The following is an 18409-nucleotide window of genomic DNA, read 5'->3' as shown; positions in this document are numbered from 1 at the left end:
CTCGCATCCTTCCCTGTCTAGCTGTGCTAGGCACCTCCCCCCGGCCCCCACCCAGAACCGACTCGGGTTCCCACCAGTGAGCAGTAAGCGAGAGGTACGCTTGCTGCACACTTGGGCAGGTCCAGATGTCCGATGTGAAGTGCACAGTTCTCCCGGCAACCCGGGACAGCTGTGCCTTCACATGATCCCTGGCAGCCCTGTAAAACGAGGGCACCACCGATCTGCTCAACGACGTGCGAGCAGGGACGGCGTACCAGGGAAAGCAATCTTGGAGCAGCCCTGAGAAGCCGAAGTCTTCAACTACGGAATACGGTTGCCCATCCACTGCTATCATGTTGACGATGTGGCGTGTGATGCGCCTGCTCGCCCTCCGGATCCCCTCTCTGGGCACAGTAGCGCCCTGCATACCAAGCATCTCCGGGAGAGAGGCTTGGCGTCCCTTTCCTGCAGGTACCCTTGGGGGGAGAGCACCAGAGGAGCCTGCCTCCTTCTGGCTAGCTGGCGGCCGTGCGGCGCCACTCGAACCCTCCTCCCGAAGAAGCACCGCCTGGTGGTGCCTCTTCATATGGTACCTCATCCCAGACGTGGAGAGATGCCACACATCTTTGCCACGGCTGACGCGCTGCCTACAATGCAGGCACAGGGCTGCTCGGGGATCCTCCGCTGCCTGGAAGTGCTTCCAGATTTCGGAGGAAAAGGGCATCCCACGCTTCCCAGGAGAAGCGCTTTCGGGACCACCCTGCGGCACCTCCTGTGAGGTGCTCTGGCCGGACACACCGTGTCCCACTCTCGGCCGGGCAGGTGGGGATGGACGAGGCTGAAGGGGCAGAGATGTGGGCTCTTCCACCACAGTCTCTGCCTCTTCCTCCCGCGTCCTCTCCTCCTGCACAGCCGCGAGAGGCCTGCTGCTGGCCTCAGAGGAAACTGGGGTGGACCGCCCCAGTGGGGGTCTCACGGGCAGTTCCTCCAACATCCTCCGGGTTCCTGGGGTGAGCGGGAGCGCAGGGAAAGTCATGTGCTCCGCGCCCATCCCAGGAGACACCACATGCTGCCCCTCCTCCAGCAGCTGGCTCGCAACCACTGGAGGAGGAGGAGCCTCAGCAGCAGGCCCCCGCCCAGTGCCAGCCCCTGCCTCACGCACCCGGGTTGGGGGTGGCCCTCCAGCAGCTGCCTCAGGAAAGAGAGTCTTGCGAACCCTCTTCCTGTCACCAGAAGCCAGGCTGGTGAACGGCAGCAGCGCAGGGGAGGGCCTCCTTCGCTCAGATGGAGGGGCTGCCGCAGCAGTCCCCCTCCCCCTCCCCTCCTCCCCTCTAGATTTCTCCCTAGCCTTTCCCCCGGGGCCCCTCTCTGCTTTCCTCTCCGACATACTTTCCCCTCCCAAATTCAACCCTAACTAATCAGAAAAGATTTAGAAAACAAAGGTCAACTTTGTTTTCAAGACCTAACTAACCTGCTCTAAATCTGTGCTTCTAGTGGCTCTGTGACTTGGAGATGAACAATCAAGTGCCTTTTTAAGCAACCCTATTTATGTCAGGGAACCTGAGCCTGCCAATCAGCTGAATTCCTCTGGAATTGAGCTGGCCCTAAACCCCAATAACAGGTGACAAAGCCTTAAACACTCACACACTAGTATGCCCGGGCCGGCCTGGCACCACCACGGGTGCCAGAGATGGGCAGTGGAACCCTAGTTATGGGGGCACTAATGGGAAGCCTATTGACAGCTATTACAAATTTTTATATATATATATATATATATATATATATATATATATATATATATAGAATTCAAACCTAACACTCACTCACTAATGCTTTCCCTGCTGAGTCCCTATTTAGTTTTTTAAAAAAAACTAGGCTCGGTTTCCCTAATAATTATGTTGAGGGCAATTATCCACTGATCACCTACCAACTGGCCTACCTACCTAAGAGACACTATTTAGCGGGACCGATGTATCTGTGGTATGTCGGTGTGGGGTGTGGATGTGGTGTTTTGAAGATGAGCCTCCCCCCTCCCAAGCTAGCAAGAACCCACCCCCAAGGCCACCCAAATGTGAACCCGGACTCGCTCACAGTAACACCAGTCCTGCAGTCCAGCGATGTTCAGGCGGTCTTGCAGCTGGTCCTCCTCTCCTCCACGATGCTGTCAAGAAAATTGGAAATGTTAGCAGAGTCAACACCACACGCCGCACACGCAACCCCCAAAATTCAAGGCCCCATTGCACAAGCCAAGTCAGCCCCCCCCCCTTAAAGGCTAGGGCCAACCAGCAGCAAAACAAAACACATCCACCCAGCAGAGCTTCTGGCCTGTGCAGGCCAAAAGCTGGCACACTCATTTTTTAGTCCTGTGAAACAGTAGTTCAAGCCCACCCCACACTCAAACTTGAAAAATGAAACATGAAAGAAAGCAGGCACTGCGATCAATGCTGGCCCCCCTAACCCCCAAACAATATCCTCTTGCCCAACCAGAAAAGGCCCCCCCCAGCCCAAGCCATAAAGACAGAGCCAAAGCATATGCTCGCAGGTAGGCACAGCAGCAGACATAAGCTCAAAAACCAAATTTAACAACAACCCTACCAGTCCACCAGTGCAGATGTCCAGCAATGTTGATCCTCCACGCAGAGATCTGCAGGCCGATGTCCACCAAGTGCAGTCCAGTCCAGAAGAGGTCCACCAACGATAAACAACCTGAATGTGAAGCAAAACAGTGAGTGCCAGGCCAGCAAACGGGAAGGGTTACCAAAGCCGGAGCAGCAGGCCTGTGTGTGGGCCGAAGGCTGGCATAGTTGATCAGGACGGAGCCTGTTGGGAATCCTTGCAAGCAGGGGACCAGACACAGAAAAGCAAGCCACACCATTCCAGATTGTGGAGCACAACTGTGAGTGCCAGGCCAGCAACCAAAAAGGGTTACTTTGGCCAAAGCAGCATACCTGTGTGTGGCCCACAGGCTGGCACAGTTGATCAGGACGGAGCCTGTTGGGAATCCTTGCAAGCAGGGGACCAGACACAGAAAAGCAAGCCACACCATTCCAGATTGTGAAGCGCAACTGTGAGAGCCAGCCAGAAGAAAGGCTTCTGGCCTGTGTAGGCCCAAAGCTGGCACACTCTTGTTTTGATCTTAAAACAGTGGATCAAGCTTAAAGAAGGCAAGCACAACAACCAATGCTGAACCCCCCCCCCCACCATCAAACATTGTCTGCCCAACCTGTCCCCCAGGCCATACCTGTGTGTGGCCCACAGGCTGGCACAGTTGATCAGGACGGAGCCTGTTGGGAATCCTTGCAAGCAGGGGACCAGACACAGAAAAGCAAGCCACACCATTCCAGATTGTGAAGCACAACTGTGAGAACCAGCCAGAAGAAAGGCTTCTGGCCTGTGTAGGCCCAAAGCTGGCACACTCTTGTTTTGATCTTAAAACAGTGAATCAAGCTTAAAGAAGGCAAGCACAACAACCAATGCTGAAACCCCCCCCCCACCATCAAACATTGTCTGCCCAACCTGTCCCCCAGGCCATACCTGTGTGTGGCCCACAGGCTGGCACAGTTGATCAGGACGGAGCCTGTTGGGAATCCTTGCAAGCAGGGGACCAGACACAGAAAAGCAAGCCACACCATTCCAGATTGTGGAGCACAACTGTGAGAGCCAGCCAGAAGAAAGGCTTCTGGCCTGTGTAGGCCCAAAGCTGGCACACTCTTGTTTTGATCTTAAAACAGTGGATCAAGCTTAAAGAAGGCAAGCACAACAACCAATGCTGAAACCCCCCCCCCCCACCATCAAACATTGTCTGCCCAACCTGTCCCCCAGGCCATACCTGTGTGTGGCCCACAGGCTGGCACAGTTGATCAGGACGGAGCCTGTTGGGAATCCTTGTAAGCAGGGGACCAGACACAGAAAAGCAAGCCACACCATTCCAGATTGTGAAGCACAACTGTGAGAGCCAGCCAGAAGAAAGGCTTCTGGCCTGTGTAGGCCCAAAGCTGGCACACTCTTGTTTTAATCTTAAAACAGTGGATCAAGCTTAAAGAAGGCAAGCACAACAACCAATGCTGAAACCCCCCCCCCATCAAACATTGTCTGCCCAACCTGTCCCCCAGGCCATACCTGTGTGTGGCCCACAGGCTGGCACAGTTGATCAGGACGGAGCCTGTTGGGAATCCTTGAAAGCAGGGGACCAGACACAGAAAAACAAGCCACACCATTCCAGATTGTGAAGCACAACTGTGAGTGCCAGGCCAGCAACCAAAAAGGGTTACCTTGGCCAAAGCAGCATACCTGTGTGTGGCCCACAGGCTGGCACAGTTGATCAGGATGGAGCCTGTTGGGAATCCTTGCAAGCAGGGGACCAGACACAGAAAAACAAGCCACACCATTCCAGATTGTGAAGCACAACTGTGAGTGCCAGGCCAGCAACCAAAAAGGGTTACCTTGGCCAAAGCAGCATACCTGTGTGTGGCCCACAGGCTGGCACAGTTGATCAGGATGGAGCCTGTTGGGAATCCTTGCAAGCAGGGGACCAGACACAGAAAAACAGGCCATACCTGTGTGTGGCCCACAGGCTGGCACAGTTGATCAGGACGGAGCCTGTTGTGAATCCTTGCAAGCAGGGGACCAGACACAGAAAAGCAAGCCACACCATTCCAGATTGTGGAGCACAACTGTGAGAGCCAGCCAGAAGAAAGGCTTCTGGCCTGTGTAGGCCCAAAGCTGGCACACTCTTGTTTTGATCTTAAAACAGTGGATCAAGCTTAAAGAAGGCAAGCACAACAACCAATGCTGAAACCCCCCCCCCCACCATCAAACATTGTCTGCCCAACCTGTCCCCCAGGCCATACCTGTGTGTGGCCCACAGGCTGGCACAGTTGATCAGGACGGAGCCTGTTGGGAATCCTTGCAAGCAGGGGACCAGACACAGAAAAGCAAGCCACACCATTCCAGATTGTGAAGCACAACTGTGAGAGCCAGCCAGAAGAAAGGCTTCTGGCCTGTGTAGGCCCAAAGCTGGCACACTCTTGTTTTAATCTTAAAACAGTGGATCAAGCTTAAAGAAGGCAAGCACAACAACCAATGCTGAAACCCCCCCCCACCATCAAACATTGTCTGCCCAACCTGTCCCCCAGGCCATACCTGTGTGTGGCCCACAGGCTGGCACAGTTGATCAGGACGGAGCCTGTTGGGAATCCTTGCAAGCAGGGGACCAGACACAGAAAAACAAGCCACACCATTCCAGATTGTGAAGCACAACTGTGAGTGCCAGGCCAGCAACCAAAAAGGGTTACCTTGGCCAAAGCAGCATACCTGTGTGTGGCCCACAGGCTGGCACAGTTGATCAGGATGGAGCCTGTTGGGAATCCTTGCAAGCAGGGGACCAGACACAGAAAAACAAGCCACACCATTCCAGATTGTGAAGCACAACTGTGAGTGCCAGGCCAGCAACCAAAAAGGGTTACCTTGGCCAAAGCAGCATACCTGTGTGTGGCCCACAGGCTGGCACAGTTGATCAGGATGGAGCCTGTTGGGAATCCTTGCAAGCAGGGGACCAGACACAGAAAAACAAGCCACACCATTCCAGATTGTGAAACATAACTGTGAGAGCCAGCCAGAAGAAAGGCTTCTGGCCTGTGTAGGCCCAAAGCTGGCACACTCTTGTTTTAATCTTAAAACAGTAGATCAAGCTTAAAGAAGGCAAGCACAACAACCAATGCTGAACCCCCCCCCACCCACCATCAAACATTGTCTGCCCAACCTGTCCCCCAGGCCATGCCAAGAATAAACTGCAACACCTCTTTGCAGAGGCAGGCCACAGCAGCACATTGCCCAGCATCAAAAAAAATTACAAAAATTTTAAAAAGGCCTACCAGGTCTCCTCTCAGGATGTCCAGCACAGATGATCCTCCAGGCAGATGTCCTCCAGATGCAGTCTCTCTCCTCCTCTCTCAGGCAGCAGCAGCAACAGAAGTGTTCCAGACCAGTCTTGCTCCAAATTTAAACCCCCTGCTGCAGCCTCAGCCAAAGATTTAAATCTATTGGCTGGCATGAAAATACAGCAGAGGGATTGGTGACTCCTAAAGTCCCCCCTCCCCTGCCTTTCCCCACCCACACTCCAAGAGCCACCCTCCTCCTGCTCCCCCTCCCCTACCTGTTAGTTTTGGCGGGAATCTCTGCTGCTTTGCAAATGCAAAGTGCAATGCAATGCTTGCACCTTGCATTTGCAAGGCAAAGCAGGATTCCCTATCCTCCTTTGCAAGAGGGGTGGGGGGTGACAGAAGGAGTGAGTGATTCACTCCTTCTCCCCCCCTCCCCTCTTCTAAGAGCCTGCAGGAAGCCTTTGCTTCCAGCAGGATTTTGCTAGCCGCTTGCTAAGGCAAACGGCTAGCAAAAACAAAATGGCGATTCTCGAATGCCGAAAGAATGCCGAAAGAATCCCGAAACGTTTCGGGTTTTTCTTTCGGCAATCCCGAAACGTTTCGGCATTCCCCGAAACGTTTCGGGATTCCTGAAGAATGCCGAAACACTTTTGTTTCGGCATTCTTTCGGCATTCTGAATGCCGAAACGCACATCCCTAGTCTTGGATTAATAATTCAATTACTTCCACAAGTAAACATATACATGTGACGGAGAACTGGTTGGAATGCTCTGTTTCAATTTTTCTTTATCAGAGTCAAAAATATTTATAGTATCTTTCTTCTTCCTCAAGACTTCTTACGGGCAAATTCTCATTTCAGTTTGGCAGCTGGGGTTGGGAGGAGAGAAAGAAAAAGGGGTAGTTTTGCAATTTAACTGATGGACAACTGGTAGAGTTGAGGGTTGTTGGATTTTGGTGGGAGAAGGATTTGGAGGTCTGCAGGTTAGGCAGGGAGACCCTTAGGGACTTGAGGTATTTTGAATATGGGTAGGGTTTGGCTGCCCTGACCTGGATGGTGCCGGCCAGCCCAGTCTCTTCAGGTCTCAGAAGTAGAGTCAAGCTTGATTAGTATGTGGATGGTAGGCCATCAAGGAATTTCTGGGTAACCACATAAAGGCAGGCAAGGGCAAATCATCGCTGGACTTCTCTTGCCTTGAAACCCCTATGGGGTCACTGTAAGTTAGCTGCACAACTTGATTGCACTTTTCACATCAGGATTCCTGTTAAAAACAGTTAAAAGGGGGAAAGCTTATCTGCTTTGAGACTGCTTCCTTACAGTGGAGCCCTCCTATCTGAGTAAAAAACCCTCTTGAATAATTCAGTTTTACATATTTCCACAAAGCCAGGAGAGCAGGAGTTTTCCTGAAACTTTTTTCTTAGACATTTTAATCAAGCCTACTGTGTGATTCCTTCAAGCCAAGAATCCCCTCATAATAAGCCAAATGAAGGGTACCCTGAGCCCAGGCATCGCCTTCATTGAGGACTAGAAGACGGTGAGTAGTTCTGAAAGCCTCAATCATAAAAATAAAAATATAAAAACAAAGTCTGTAGGGTGTGAAATTTAAGTACCTAGTTTCTAGGTATGGAGATGGGGTGTTGTCACACTGCTTAGTTTGGTGGGGTAGCATGAGAAATGGGCCCAAGGAGGAGAGCCAGTGGCTGTGGGGGGGGGGCAAAGGGAGCTGGCTCACAGCATGTGGGATGACATCATAGTTATCTTACTGCTGTGGACGGAAGGGTCCTTGCTGCCGAACCAGCATTCCTTCCATTAACAGTGCACTACAATCTGTAGGTCTGCTCCTGGACCCTTTCCACAGCTGGTCCAGCTCTGTAGAGCTACCATCATCATCATCATCATCATCATCATCGCTGCTGTTGCTGCTACTGTATGATAGCCTCAAATAATAGTTCTCATTTGAGACTCAAGGGGGAGATCCACAATGGCCTCTGTGTCTCTCCCCCAACTTGGAGAGTTTGGTGGTATGAAGTGCTCCCTGTGTAGTTCTGCCCAGCCCTGGGTGTGTGAGTGCTGTCATCACGATGTAAAATATTAAGTCCGGCAGGCATGGGCTGACCGACGTAGCCCTGTGCTTCATGACTTAAACCTGCCTTGCCTGAGTTGAGGTTTTTATTGCCATGTACTGTCTGTCACTGGCTGTTTGGTTGAGAGCTGGGGCTCGGAGAAATGGTGCTGGGGGGGTATGGGGGGGACAGTTGCCACAGTGGCAACCTGTGGCCGATAGCAAAGAAGTTTGTGGGGACGAAAGAGATAACTGAACAATATACAACTAAGCTCCTGTATTGTTACTGTTACGCCTTTCTCACTGAGATCCAAGGTGGATTACACAATACCAGTGAAAATACAATATAATCAACAGTTAGGACACAGCAAAGTACAATAATGAACAATGGTTAGGACGTTCAGGGAAAGAGATACTATAGGGAATGGTAGCAGAATATTTGAAAAACAAACATAAAGCTGAGCATAGAGATAAAATCTTTCTGAAGCAAAGCAAACTAATTTATATGGCCTGAACGCAGTTTTGCGCTGCAGAACTGAATTCTGCATAGTTCAGGTAAGCACCATTCTTACCCCTGAACACTTTGAACTACCCAACAAGCTATGCCTAAAATGCCATCCAAGCAGAAGGCCCTCTCCAGGGCTTTGCAAAGAACGTCACACATCTGTCCTCTAAGTGTATCAGGGAAAATGTACATTTCCTTCAGGCTATGGCTGCTGACCTGGAGAGACAAAGAGGTTTGTGGACAAGACCCTCAGAATCCCCCTGTTCCGGGGCCGACACCTCTTCTGCTGTCATGGAGACTGAGAATCTCAAGGCTGAGGGCATCAGGCTGAGATGGGAGGATTGATGCCTTAGCAGAAACATTTTCCTCAGAGGACCAGCAACCTGTTGTACTGAGTATAGCTTTCTGGAGTTGGGGGCAGGTGGGTTTTTAGAACTTTTCCGGGGAACTGTACCTAACCAACCTGTACAAAACAGATGGACTCCACTTGAAGCAAAATGGAACCACATTCTTAGCTCTTAAAGGTGGCAGAGCAGCTTTTAAACAAAGCCTACGGATGAAGCGGGTAAGAACTGGGGACCCTGTGGTGTTTGGACAACTCAGTCCAACGGGACAATTGTGTAAGTGCATTGAGTATTATTAGTAGCAGGACATTACTTGGGAGTGAGAGGAGGGTGGCAAAGGAGGGCTGTGTGTAGCAGCAAAACCAGCCAGGGGAGGCAGGAGGGGTCTCCTTGCAAGCCGGGGGGGGGGGAATTAGCAGCAAGAAGAAATAGCGAGAGGAGGGATCACTTGCGGCTCTTTTGTTCTATGTATACAGGGATTGTACCAGCTAGAGAACTCTTTCAATAAGCAGAAAGATGTCTCAAACAAAAAGGGAATTTTTATTAAAAATAAAAAATCAGTGGCACACAACAGATTCATGGAACATGCAACACTCAATCAAGGCTAGCTTAGGAAAGAGAGTAAAGGTCAGGTAATAGTTACCATCCAGGTGTCCAAAAGAGAGAGGAAGAGCAATGAGTGGCCTGCACTTCAAGGTGGGAGGGCTTGACGGGGTTTGAGGGTAGAATGCTGGATCCGAGCATGCACACATCTTGGGGCTGAGGGGCAGTGTATACCATGGACCCTACCTTGGGGCATGATTGCATCTTCTGCCCCAGAAACAAAGATTTGAGTGGTTGTTCCCGGGGTGGGACAAAGGATTGAAAACTCTTTGTCTCTGGGGCGAGACAAAGAGTGGTGGACTGCTCCCAAAGTGGGACAATAAGCTGGAAAACCATCTCCGAGGTGTAACAAAAAACTAGGAAGATTTGATTAAGTCTTCCCAGGTGGAACTAGCTGTCAAATTATGACTGACAACCTTCGAAGTGGATGGATGAGGCTATCAGTTCTCTGAACTGCTTAAGAATATGAAAGGGGTGAAGGTGAGATCAATAGGGTGGGTTGTGTTGATTAATTCAGGAACTCCGGGAAGGCCCTATTGTATCAGGCTCCTTAGAACACCTCCGGGGCAAGGGAGGGAGTCGAGCTGGCCTCACCTGTATCTCCTCATGTTTGCACGTTCCATCTCCTAACTGGGATCTGGCTTTCTGCTTGGCAGCAGCTTCCATGTTTTCTGCCTGCCCGTACAGTAGTTTTAATGCAGCAAGCCTATTTAGAGAAGGGGTTCATGGCATAACCATAACCACGAGCCTTCTAATATTATGGGAGTGGTTCTGACTGCTAACCGGGGGCATTGCGGCAGCTATGCAGTTACCATTTTTATTGTGGTGCAGCAATGATGAAAAGGGAGAGGAGAAAAGAGAAATGGGGGAGACTTCTGAGGTAACTCCCCTAGCTGTTCGAATCCCACACTGTGCCTTCTCCTTATATTTGTTTAAACCCCCTCAGCCACCTCTAATCAGTAAAAAAGGAGACAGAAGCTTTATTTAACTGGGTGGTAGCATGTAAGCTTGTGTTCTTTAAAGGGTTCTTATCTGTGACCCTGAAAGAATAACGTGGCCCTTCACTGGAACAGCTGGTCACGGAGCTGCCCAGAGGGCTAGCGATTCTGAACATGGGTTTGACCAGTGTGCAAGTCAAGTGCAAGAGGCAGATATTATTGCATCAGTTGAGGACACTGACCACAATGCTATTGACATAGTTTCAGTTGGGTGGCTGTGTTGGTGTGCAGTTGAAGAGCAAGATCCGAGTCTAGTTGCAGCTTAGAGACCAACAAGATTTTCAGAATACAAGCTTTCAAGAGTCAGATACAAAGGGAAACTTGAACCTTGAAAGCTCATACATGGGACATTTTGTTGACATGGAGCCGGCGGGGTGGGGTTAGAGCAGGGGTCCCCAACCTTTTGAGCCTGTGGGCTCATTTGGAATTCTAACACAGTGTGGTGGGCACAGCAACAATATGGCTCCCACAAAATGGCTTTTGCAGGAGATGGCACCAGCCACAAAATGGTTGCTACAGCTACCTCCAGTCACACAGTGAACATCCTTGGCTATGGAAGCAGCTTGTGCCAAAGTAACATTTTTAAAATTTGCACAGCCAATCAATACTCCAATGGCCAATCAGAAGCCATGCTTGGCAAAAGCCCCACCTGGCCCCACCCACAGTCTCAAAACACTTGGTGGGCACCAGAAAAGGTGTCAGCGAGCACAATTGTGCCCATGGGCACAAAGGTTGGGATCCCTGGGTTAGACCATCAAACTAGGGTATAATAGTAATAATAATAATATTGCGTTGTGTGTAATTCAAATATTACAACAACAGCGTTTATATACCGTTCTTCTAGGCAGATTAGTGCCTCACCCAGAGTGGTGAACAAGTTGGTATTATTATTATCCCCACAATACAGCTGGGGAGCTGGGGCTGAGAGGAGGGGCTTCCCCAAGGCCACCTGCTGAGTTCATGGCAGTCGTGGGATTCTAACCAGCAGAGTGCTGATTTGCAGCCGAACCTCTTAACCACTGTGCTACAGTGGTTCAAATCCCTAATCTGCCATGGAATTTCACTGGGTGATCATGAGCCGGTCACACTTTCTCAGCCTAACTTGTTGTGAGGATAAAATGGAGAATGATGTAAACTGATTTCGCTCCTCATTGGGGAGAAAGGAGTGGTATAAATGAAGTAATTTTAAAAAAAAATAAGGACCAAATCCTGGTGGGAGACTAAGTATGGCTTTTGCAAAGGAAGTCTTCCCTCATCAACCTCTTGGAGCTTTTTGAGCGAGTTAATAGGCGTGTAGACAAAGGTGAATTGGTACTTACCTGGTCTTCCGTTCTTGGACTTCAAGTCCATATTTGGACTTCTATTAGGGACCTCATCAAAGATTTCTGATGAGCAGGCATGGGATAAACTCATGGGTCTTCTTGTGGATTAAAAATTGATTAAACAACAGGATGCAGAGAGTAGAAAAATTGGAACAAAAAAATCCCTAATTTTAAATACATGCTGATGGGTTCTGAACTATCGTTTCAATAGTTTCCCCAAATTTGGAATATTTTATACAGTTCAGTTTGCTGTATCTTCAAAAGGATATTGCCGAGCTGGGAAAGTTCAGAAGGCGGCAACCAAGATGATCAAAGGAGAAAAGCGAAAGCTACTCTGGGACTTTTCAGTTTAGAAAAAGACAAATAAGGAACATGATCTAGGTGTACAAAATTATGCATGGGGTAGAGTACGAGGCAGCCAATGAAGATGGGCAATTGGTGTTGGACAAACAAAAGAGAATATCTCTTTACTCAAAAAATAATTAAATTGTGGCGTTTGCTGCCAGGGGGTGTTATGACGGCCATGAGCACGGATGGCCTGAAAAGGTGATTAGACAAATCCATGGAGGGAAAGTCCATGAATGACAAGTTAAGGGAACCTCCATATTCAGAAGCAGTAAACTCTGAACCTCATCACGAAGAGGCAACATCAAAGGCCCTCCAGGCCCTCTTTTCGGCCTAGGCAACTGGTTGTGCGTTGTGTGAGACGGGATGCTGGGCTGGATGGGCCGCAGCTCCAGTCCAGCAGGGCCCTTCTGGTGTCCTTACGTTCTCCTTTCTCAGCTAGCAGCTGTAACGTTTGTAGGTGATTTGGGCTGGCCAGGACTTGCCTGTGCCTTGACTAGATGCCGCTCTCTCTTTCCATGCTTGGAACTGCAGTGAAGATTATCTCCCGTTGCTCTTCTCCTGAACTTACTGTTTGGATTAATGGCTGCCTGGACATTTGGACCACTGTTTTGGCATTTGGACTTTGCCAGGAACCTGTACGGATAGGCAGTGATAATGGGGTATATGTATGGTTTTTGGTATCTTGTATGTTTTTGGCATTTTGCTTCCCCATTCCTTGAGTGAAACATATTGTGCAGTGTGTGGGGGTGGGAGCATTTTGAACATTTTGCAGCACTCTTGCTATGAACATGACTTCTTGAGCCTGCAGATTATTCCCCTCAAACTGTCATTAACTTAATCAATGCTGAGTGACCTTGGGCTCAGCCTAACCTACCTCACAGGGATGTTGTGAGGAAAAAATGGAGAAGAATTATGTAAGCCATCTTGAGTACCCATTAGAGAGAAAGGAAAAGGTATAAGCGAAGTCAAACAAATGAATAAAATCCTATCCAGGTTCTCAATATTCCATGCGAGGGAATGACCTGACTCAGGCCGGCTGTATCAGAGCAGAATGCCTCCGTGAAGCCCTTCAAGGGCCTTGGGACAAGTACCCTCTGGGAGCGCGTCTGCCATCGCTTGGTACTGAGCAGTCTCTCCCCCCGTCCAGTGTCGATCTCGATGGCCACTGCACACTGCATGCCCCACTGCTCTACCAGACGCTCAACCACGGCCGAAGTGGGGCTCTGCAGGCACCGCCCGTCCCCAATCGGGCAGTGCTCTGACCTGCTGGCCCGTTCCTGCTCCTCAGGCCACCCAGGCTGGCCTTCGCCCTGTGTGCCCAGTTCAGAGTGGCAGGCAGCGTGGGGACTGGGCTGCAGCCTTTGCCGCCAGGTGAAAGAGGGGGGCTGTGCACGGAAGGCCCCCCAGGCCCACAATGCCGCCGCCTGCTGCTGCTGCCCCCGCTGTTGTCTCTACCCACCTGGGGGTAAGGGGGCAGCGGAGAAGGCCGCGTGTGCCTCAGGGGCCGCCAGATAGGCGCCCTTTGCCTCGAGGCGTTCGGCGTCTCCCTTCAGAGCGGCAGCCCCTTCCCTCCGCGGGCCGCCTCTCCCGGGGCGCTGCCTGCTGCGCGCCCCGCTTGTTCCCCGGGGAGCGCCTCCGTCTCCGGAGCCGCCGGGCGGGAGGAGGAGATTGGCAGGGCAGCTGTTCGGCGCGGCGCTTCCTGTTCCTTGCAGAGGCTCCGGCCGGGCGGGCTGGAGCCCGGCGGGCTGAGCGCGGCTGTTGCTGCTGCCGCTGCCGCTGCCGTGCGAGCGGCGGCCGAGCCAGATGCGGCGCTCGTGGCGCCGGCTGGGGCGCGCGTCCCGGCGGGGCAGCTGACCTGGGCTTCGGCTGCCCGCCCTCCTCCTCGCTTCCCTCGAGCGCCGGGGCAGCAGCTGCCCGGCCGGCCGGCCGGCATGAAGAGCCTGCAGCCGCGGGGCGAGGCGGCGGCGGCGGCGGCCAGCTGGCAGCGCCTCTGCCTGCACGGGCTGCGCGGCGCCGGGAAGCTGCCCCGCCAGAGCCCGGAGCCCGCCCGGCGAGCCCTGCGCGGCTGCGGGCGCCTGAGCCGAGCCGAGCCCCGGGCGCACGTGGCGGCGGCGGAGGCGCTGGCGGGCGTCGCGGCGGAGGCGCTGGCGGGGGGCCCGGCCCCGGGGGGCGCGGCGGGGCAGCCCGGCGAGCCCACCTTCCCCGAGGGCCAGGCGTTCCCGCGCGCCCTCGGCCCCCCGCCGTCGCCCAGGAAGCGGCCGGCCGAGGCGGGCGGCGCGGCCGCGGAGGTGCGCGCCCTGCAGCAGACCCGGCGCCTGCTGGCCAACGCCCGCGAGAGGACCCGCGTGCACACCATCAGCGCGGCCTTCGAGGCGCTCCGGAAGCAGGTAGGCGACCCCCCCCCCCCCGAGCCCTGCTCGGCGCCCGGGCGCAGGCGGCGGGCCGCAGGGGGCCGGGCTGCCCCTGCGGAGCGCGCGCGGCGTGTTGGCCGGGAGGCAGACGCGGCTCAGCGCTGCAGGGGCGGCGGGCGGGCGGGCGGGCGATGGGGGGACCCCGCGGGGACGCCGGGCGTTCGCGCCACGAGGCCGGGCCGCTTCCCAGCAGGGGGGCGGGGGGGGGAAGGGGCGACCGGGAAAGGCTCCCCCCCCCCCCGCCGCCAGAAGAGCCCGCGGGGGTCGCGCCCCGCACCCGCGCTGCCTTCCTGTTGATCCGCGCGCTTTCCGGTCCGCAGCGGCGCTCGGCGCCCCTCGCCCGCCCTGGAGCCTGTGCTGCAGCCCGTCCAGGTTTCCTTGACTCGCTCTGTGGGGCTGCGGGGGCAACGCAAGCAACTTAGTTCGGGAGGCGAGTTGGCGGACCCGTTGAGTCGCGGTTGGGCGTTTTGAGAAAACAGCCTTGTTTGTGCAAACACTTCTTATTACTTAAGGCCTGGAATATCCTCGCATAATTTCAAGCAGGCTTGATTTGTAACGTAATCCTACGTGGAGTTACTCCATTCTAAGCTCACTGAGCTCAACAGACTTGGACTGCGGCACCTCTACATAGGATCGCAGTGTTAGATAGTTCCAGCCTCTCTCAAAAAATCAAGTCAGTCTTTAAGGCAGCAATTGTGGACACATTTCATGAATGAAATGAGATTTATTTCTGTGAGTTTAGAACAAACTTAAAGTATTTTTAAAATAATGTCACACCAAGCGTGAAACTAATTTCAGAAAGGAACACTTAAAACTAGGTTGTGTTATCCCTTTTCTCAATTGGCAATAAGGCAGGTAAGCTAGTGTAGTGGTTAGAGTATCCGAGCGGGATCTGGGAAACCCAGGTTTGAATCTTCCCGCTGCCATTGAGGCTTGCTAGATGACCCTGGGCCAGTCCCACACTCTTAGCTGAGTCCACCTCACAGGGTTGTTGTGAGGATAAAATGTGGAGGATTTAGGTCCCATTTGGAGAGAATGGCAGAGCACAAATGAAAGCAAGTAAATAATGGTTTTGCCTTATAGTTGGAAATGAAGAACGTCTCTGTTACCGAGATACATAACGCTGAGCGAGGTTTTGCATTGGCTTACGAAAATGTGTTCTTTGACATTCTCCTGTGGCCATGTTGTATCTCAATGTCTTCTACATACAGGTTAACTCGGTTGGTTTAGGAACTTCTACAGGAGGCAGTGGTGGAAAAGGGGTGTAATTGTTGCTAACCAGCAGGTCTGTGCTTTGATTTTGGAACATGTGTTGTTCAAGCAAAGTGGACGCTTCATATAAACCACTCTGAACTTTGAAAGAAAGAACAGATTATAAATAACAGTAAATCGATCACAATGTGACAAAACCTCTTATTGGAAACAGCCTGAGGAGGTAGGGTGGACTGAAGTGAGGACAGGAGTCTTTGGCACGTGTTGAGCTGCTTTTAAGACTTCGGGTCCTACGATCTGGAAAGACCTGCAGAGTGCCTCAGGCTGCCTCACACGTTACGTCCATCTTCCTGGCACATATGGGCGCTGCCCTTTGTAGGAACAATGCGAACCATTAATGAGCATAGAGCCGTTCTTCTTATGTAGGCTGGCACGTCTAGAACACGGACTTGGCAGAACAGCTGCAATGCTTTGACCGCAGCCACAGGACACTGGAGGTGAGAGTCCCGATCCAGCCTGGCTTTGCAGTTGGCCATGCAGACATCCAGCAGCAGACTGAGTGCCTTTCCCCTTGCGTTGCAGGCAGGCCTTTGGACGTTTTATTTTTTAAAATCGCACCTGGCCAGACACTCTAATCGAGATTCATTGCTATCCCCTCCTTGCCCCCACCCCACCCTTCGTGTGCAGCTCACCCCTTGGCTCACTTTCTCAGACCAGGCACTGTGGTCGAGGGGCCAGGCTCTTGGGGCAGGTTTTCCCAGGGTGTCCCCGTTGCCACAGCAGGGGTTCCAGTTAGCAATTCCTTCTAGTAGATAGGGACAGGGAAAAAAGGAAGGAACCCCGATGGGCGAAAAAAGGTCAGCAGGTGCAAGACACTGTCCCCACTGGAGGGAGGGAGGCCTCTCAGGAGCTGGGAAGAGGAGGCACTTCCCCTACCTCTTGATGAATGGGCGTGCTGCGCAGGGGCTGAGCTGGGCAGAGGTGACTAGGAGGAGGAGTCCTTGCACGTACTAAAGGATTTATGATGCTGCCTCTCCCTCCCTCCCTGTCTCAACTCTTTCCTCCTCTCCTCTTGAAATTTCCCCTACAAAAATAATAAATGTGCTTATATACTGCTCTTCTAGACAGAACAGTGTCCCACTCAGAGCAGTGAACCAAGTCGGCAGAGGCGCTGAGGCTGGGAGGGGTGGTTTATCCAAGGCCACCAGCTGGGTTCATGGCAGGAGTGGCATTTGGACCAGCAGAGTGCTGATTCACGTGGATTATTTAACCACTATACTACAACAACTCTAATAGATGGCGGGGGGCGGGGGGGGGCGGTACTTACAAGGGTTCTAATCATAGCTACCTGTAGTTCTTTTTTCTTCTTGTATTGCAGTTTTATTATCTGGTGCTTGATGCCTTTAACTGCCCCCTGTGCAAGCACCGAGTCATCACTGACCCATGGGGGGACATCGCATCACGACGTTTTCTTGGCAGACTTTTGTTACGGGCTGGTTTGCCGTTGCCTTCCCCAAACTTACGGACTACTATGGTTTTTAAATTCTGTATTTCTTATTGTGTTTAAACTTTGTAATATTTTACTGTTGTGAGCATCCCTGAGCCTGTTAACAGAGAGAGCGGGATACAAATACGATTAAGTAAATAAATAAATAAATTTCTACTTTGTCTGTAGCCTCACATTAAGTTCTTGAGTCCTGCCAGTCTCTGGATATTTTATTTTTAATTTATATTTATGTCTGTTTTTTATTGTCCACCTTTCTCACTGAACAAGATTTGGGTCTGGTAGCACTTTAGAGACCATCTACATTTCCAGGGTGTTTGCTTTCAAGAGTCAAAGTACCCCTTTTCGCTGAGATTCAGTGTAAGTCAATACAATCAATGGCTGGAGAATCCAGTAAACAATACAGTAGGTAATAGATTGCAGAAATTTGAAAAGAAGCACAGAACTGAATGCAAATATGAATGCAAATAAATATAAATATTTATATTCGTTTATATTCTGCCCTCCCCACAACAGCGGGCTCAGCGTGGATGCCCTGACAGTTGTCCTTGTCTGACAATATACATCCTTTGCAAACTGGAAACCGTTCTGTTTCCCCATATTCTGTCCTGACAGTAGCCTCTTGCACAGAGTACAGGTTGCACATCAAAACAATCAAATGTGGTGGCACCCCTCATTTCTTTTAACACTCTCCATAGCTTTTCGTGATCCACACAGTCAAAAGCTTTGCTGTAATTTATAAAGCACAGGCTGATTTTCTTCTGAAATTCCTTGGTATGTTCTATTAGCCTCCGTAAATTTACAGTGTGATGTCTGGTGCCTCTTCCTTTCCTGAAACCAGCTTGAACGTCTGGCATTTCTCATTCCATGTATGGTAAGAGTCTTTGCTGTAAGAGTCTTTGCTGTAGAATTTTGAGCATCACTTTGCTTGCATGGGAAATTAGTGCAATAGTCCGATAGTTGCTGCACTCTTTGGCATCCCTTTTTTTGGAATTGGAATGTAGCCTGAGAATTTCCAGTCCACGGGCCATTGTTTTGTTTTCCATATTTGTTGACAGATTCTTGTTAAGATTTTGATAGACTACATTTCTGTAGCTTGAAATAGCTCTATTGGTATTCCATCTATTCTAGGAGCTTTGTTTCTCTCAATTGCTTTGAGCGCAGCTTTTACTTCACTTTCTAGGATTTCTGATTCTTCATCAAAAGATTCTTCATCAAAAGTATCTGTCATCCTTCTTTCT

At 51.5% G+C, this 18409-nt stretch overlaps 1 protein-coding gene across 1 annotated transcript in view; it reads left to right on the top strand.

Moving 5' to 3' along the window:
- The first annotated feature begins 13736 nt into the window (after positions 1-13736).
- The window catches only part of ATOH8 (atonal bHLH transcription factor 8), a 99546-nt gene continuing 94873 nt past the window's right edge, over positions 13737-18409 (top strand). Inside the window, exon 1 of the mRNA XM_054973391.1 lies at positions 13737-14428. Coding sequence (XP_054829366.1) covers positions 13973-14428 — 456 coding nt within the window. The 5' untranslated portion in view covers positions 13737-13972. The remainder of the gene's footprint in view (positions 14429-18409) is intronic.

Source organism: Eublepharis macularius, chromosome 3, assembly GCF_028583425.1.
Source record: "Eublepharis macularius isolate TG4126 chromosome 3, MPM_Emac_v1.0, whole genome shotgun sequence".
Lineage (NCBI taxonomy): Eukaryota > Metazoa > Chordata > Lepidosauria > Squamata > Eublepharidae > Eublepharis > Eublepharis macularius.
Note: the sequence above shows the minus strand (reverse complement) of the source record. Positions and strands in the feature narration are given on the sequence as shown.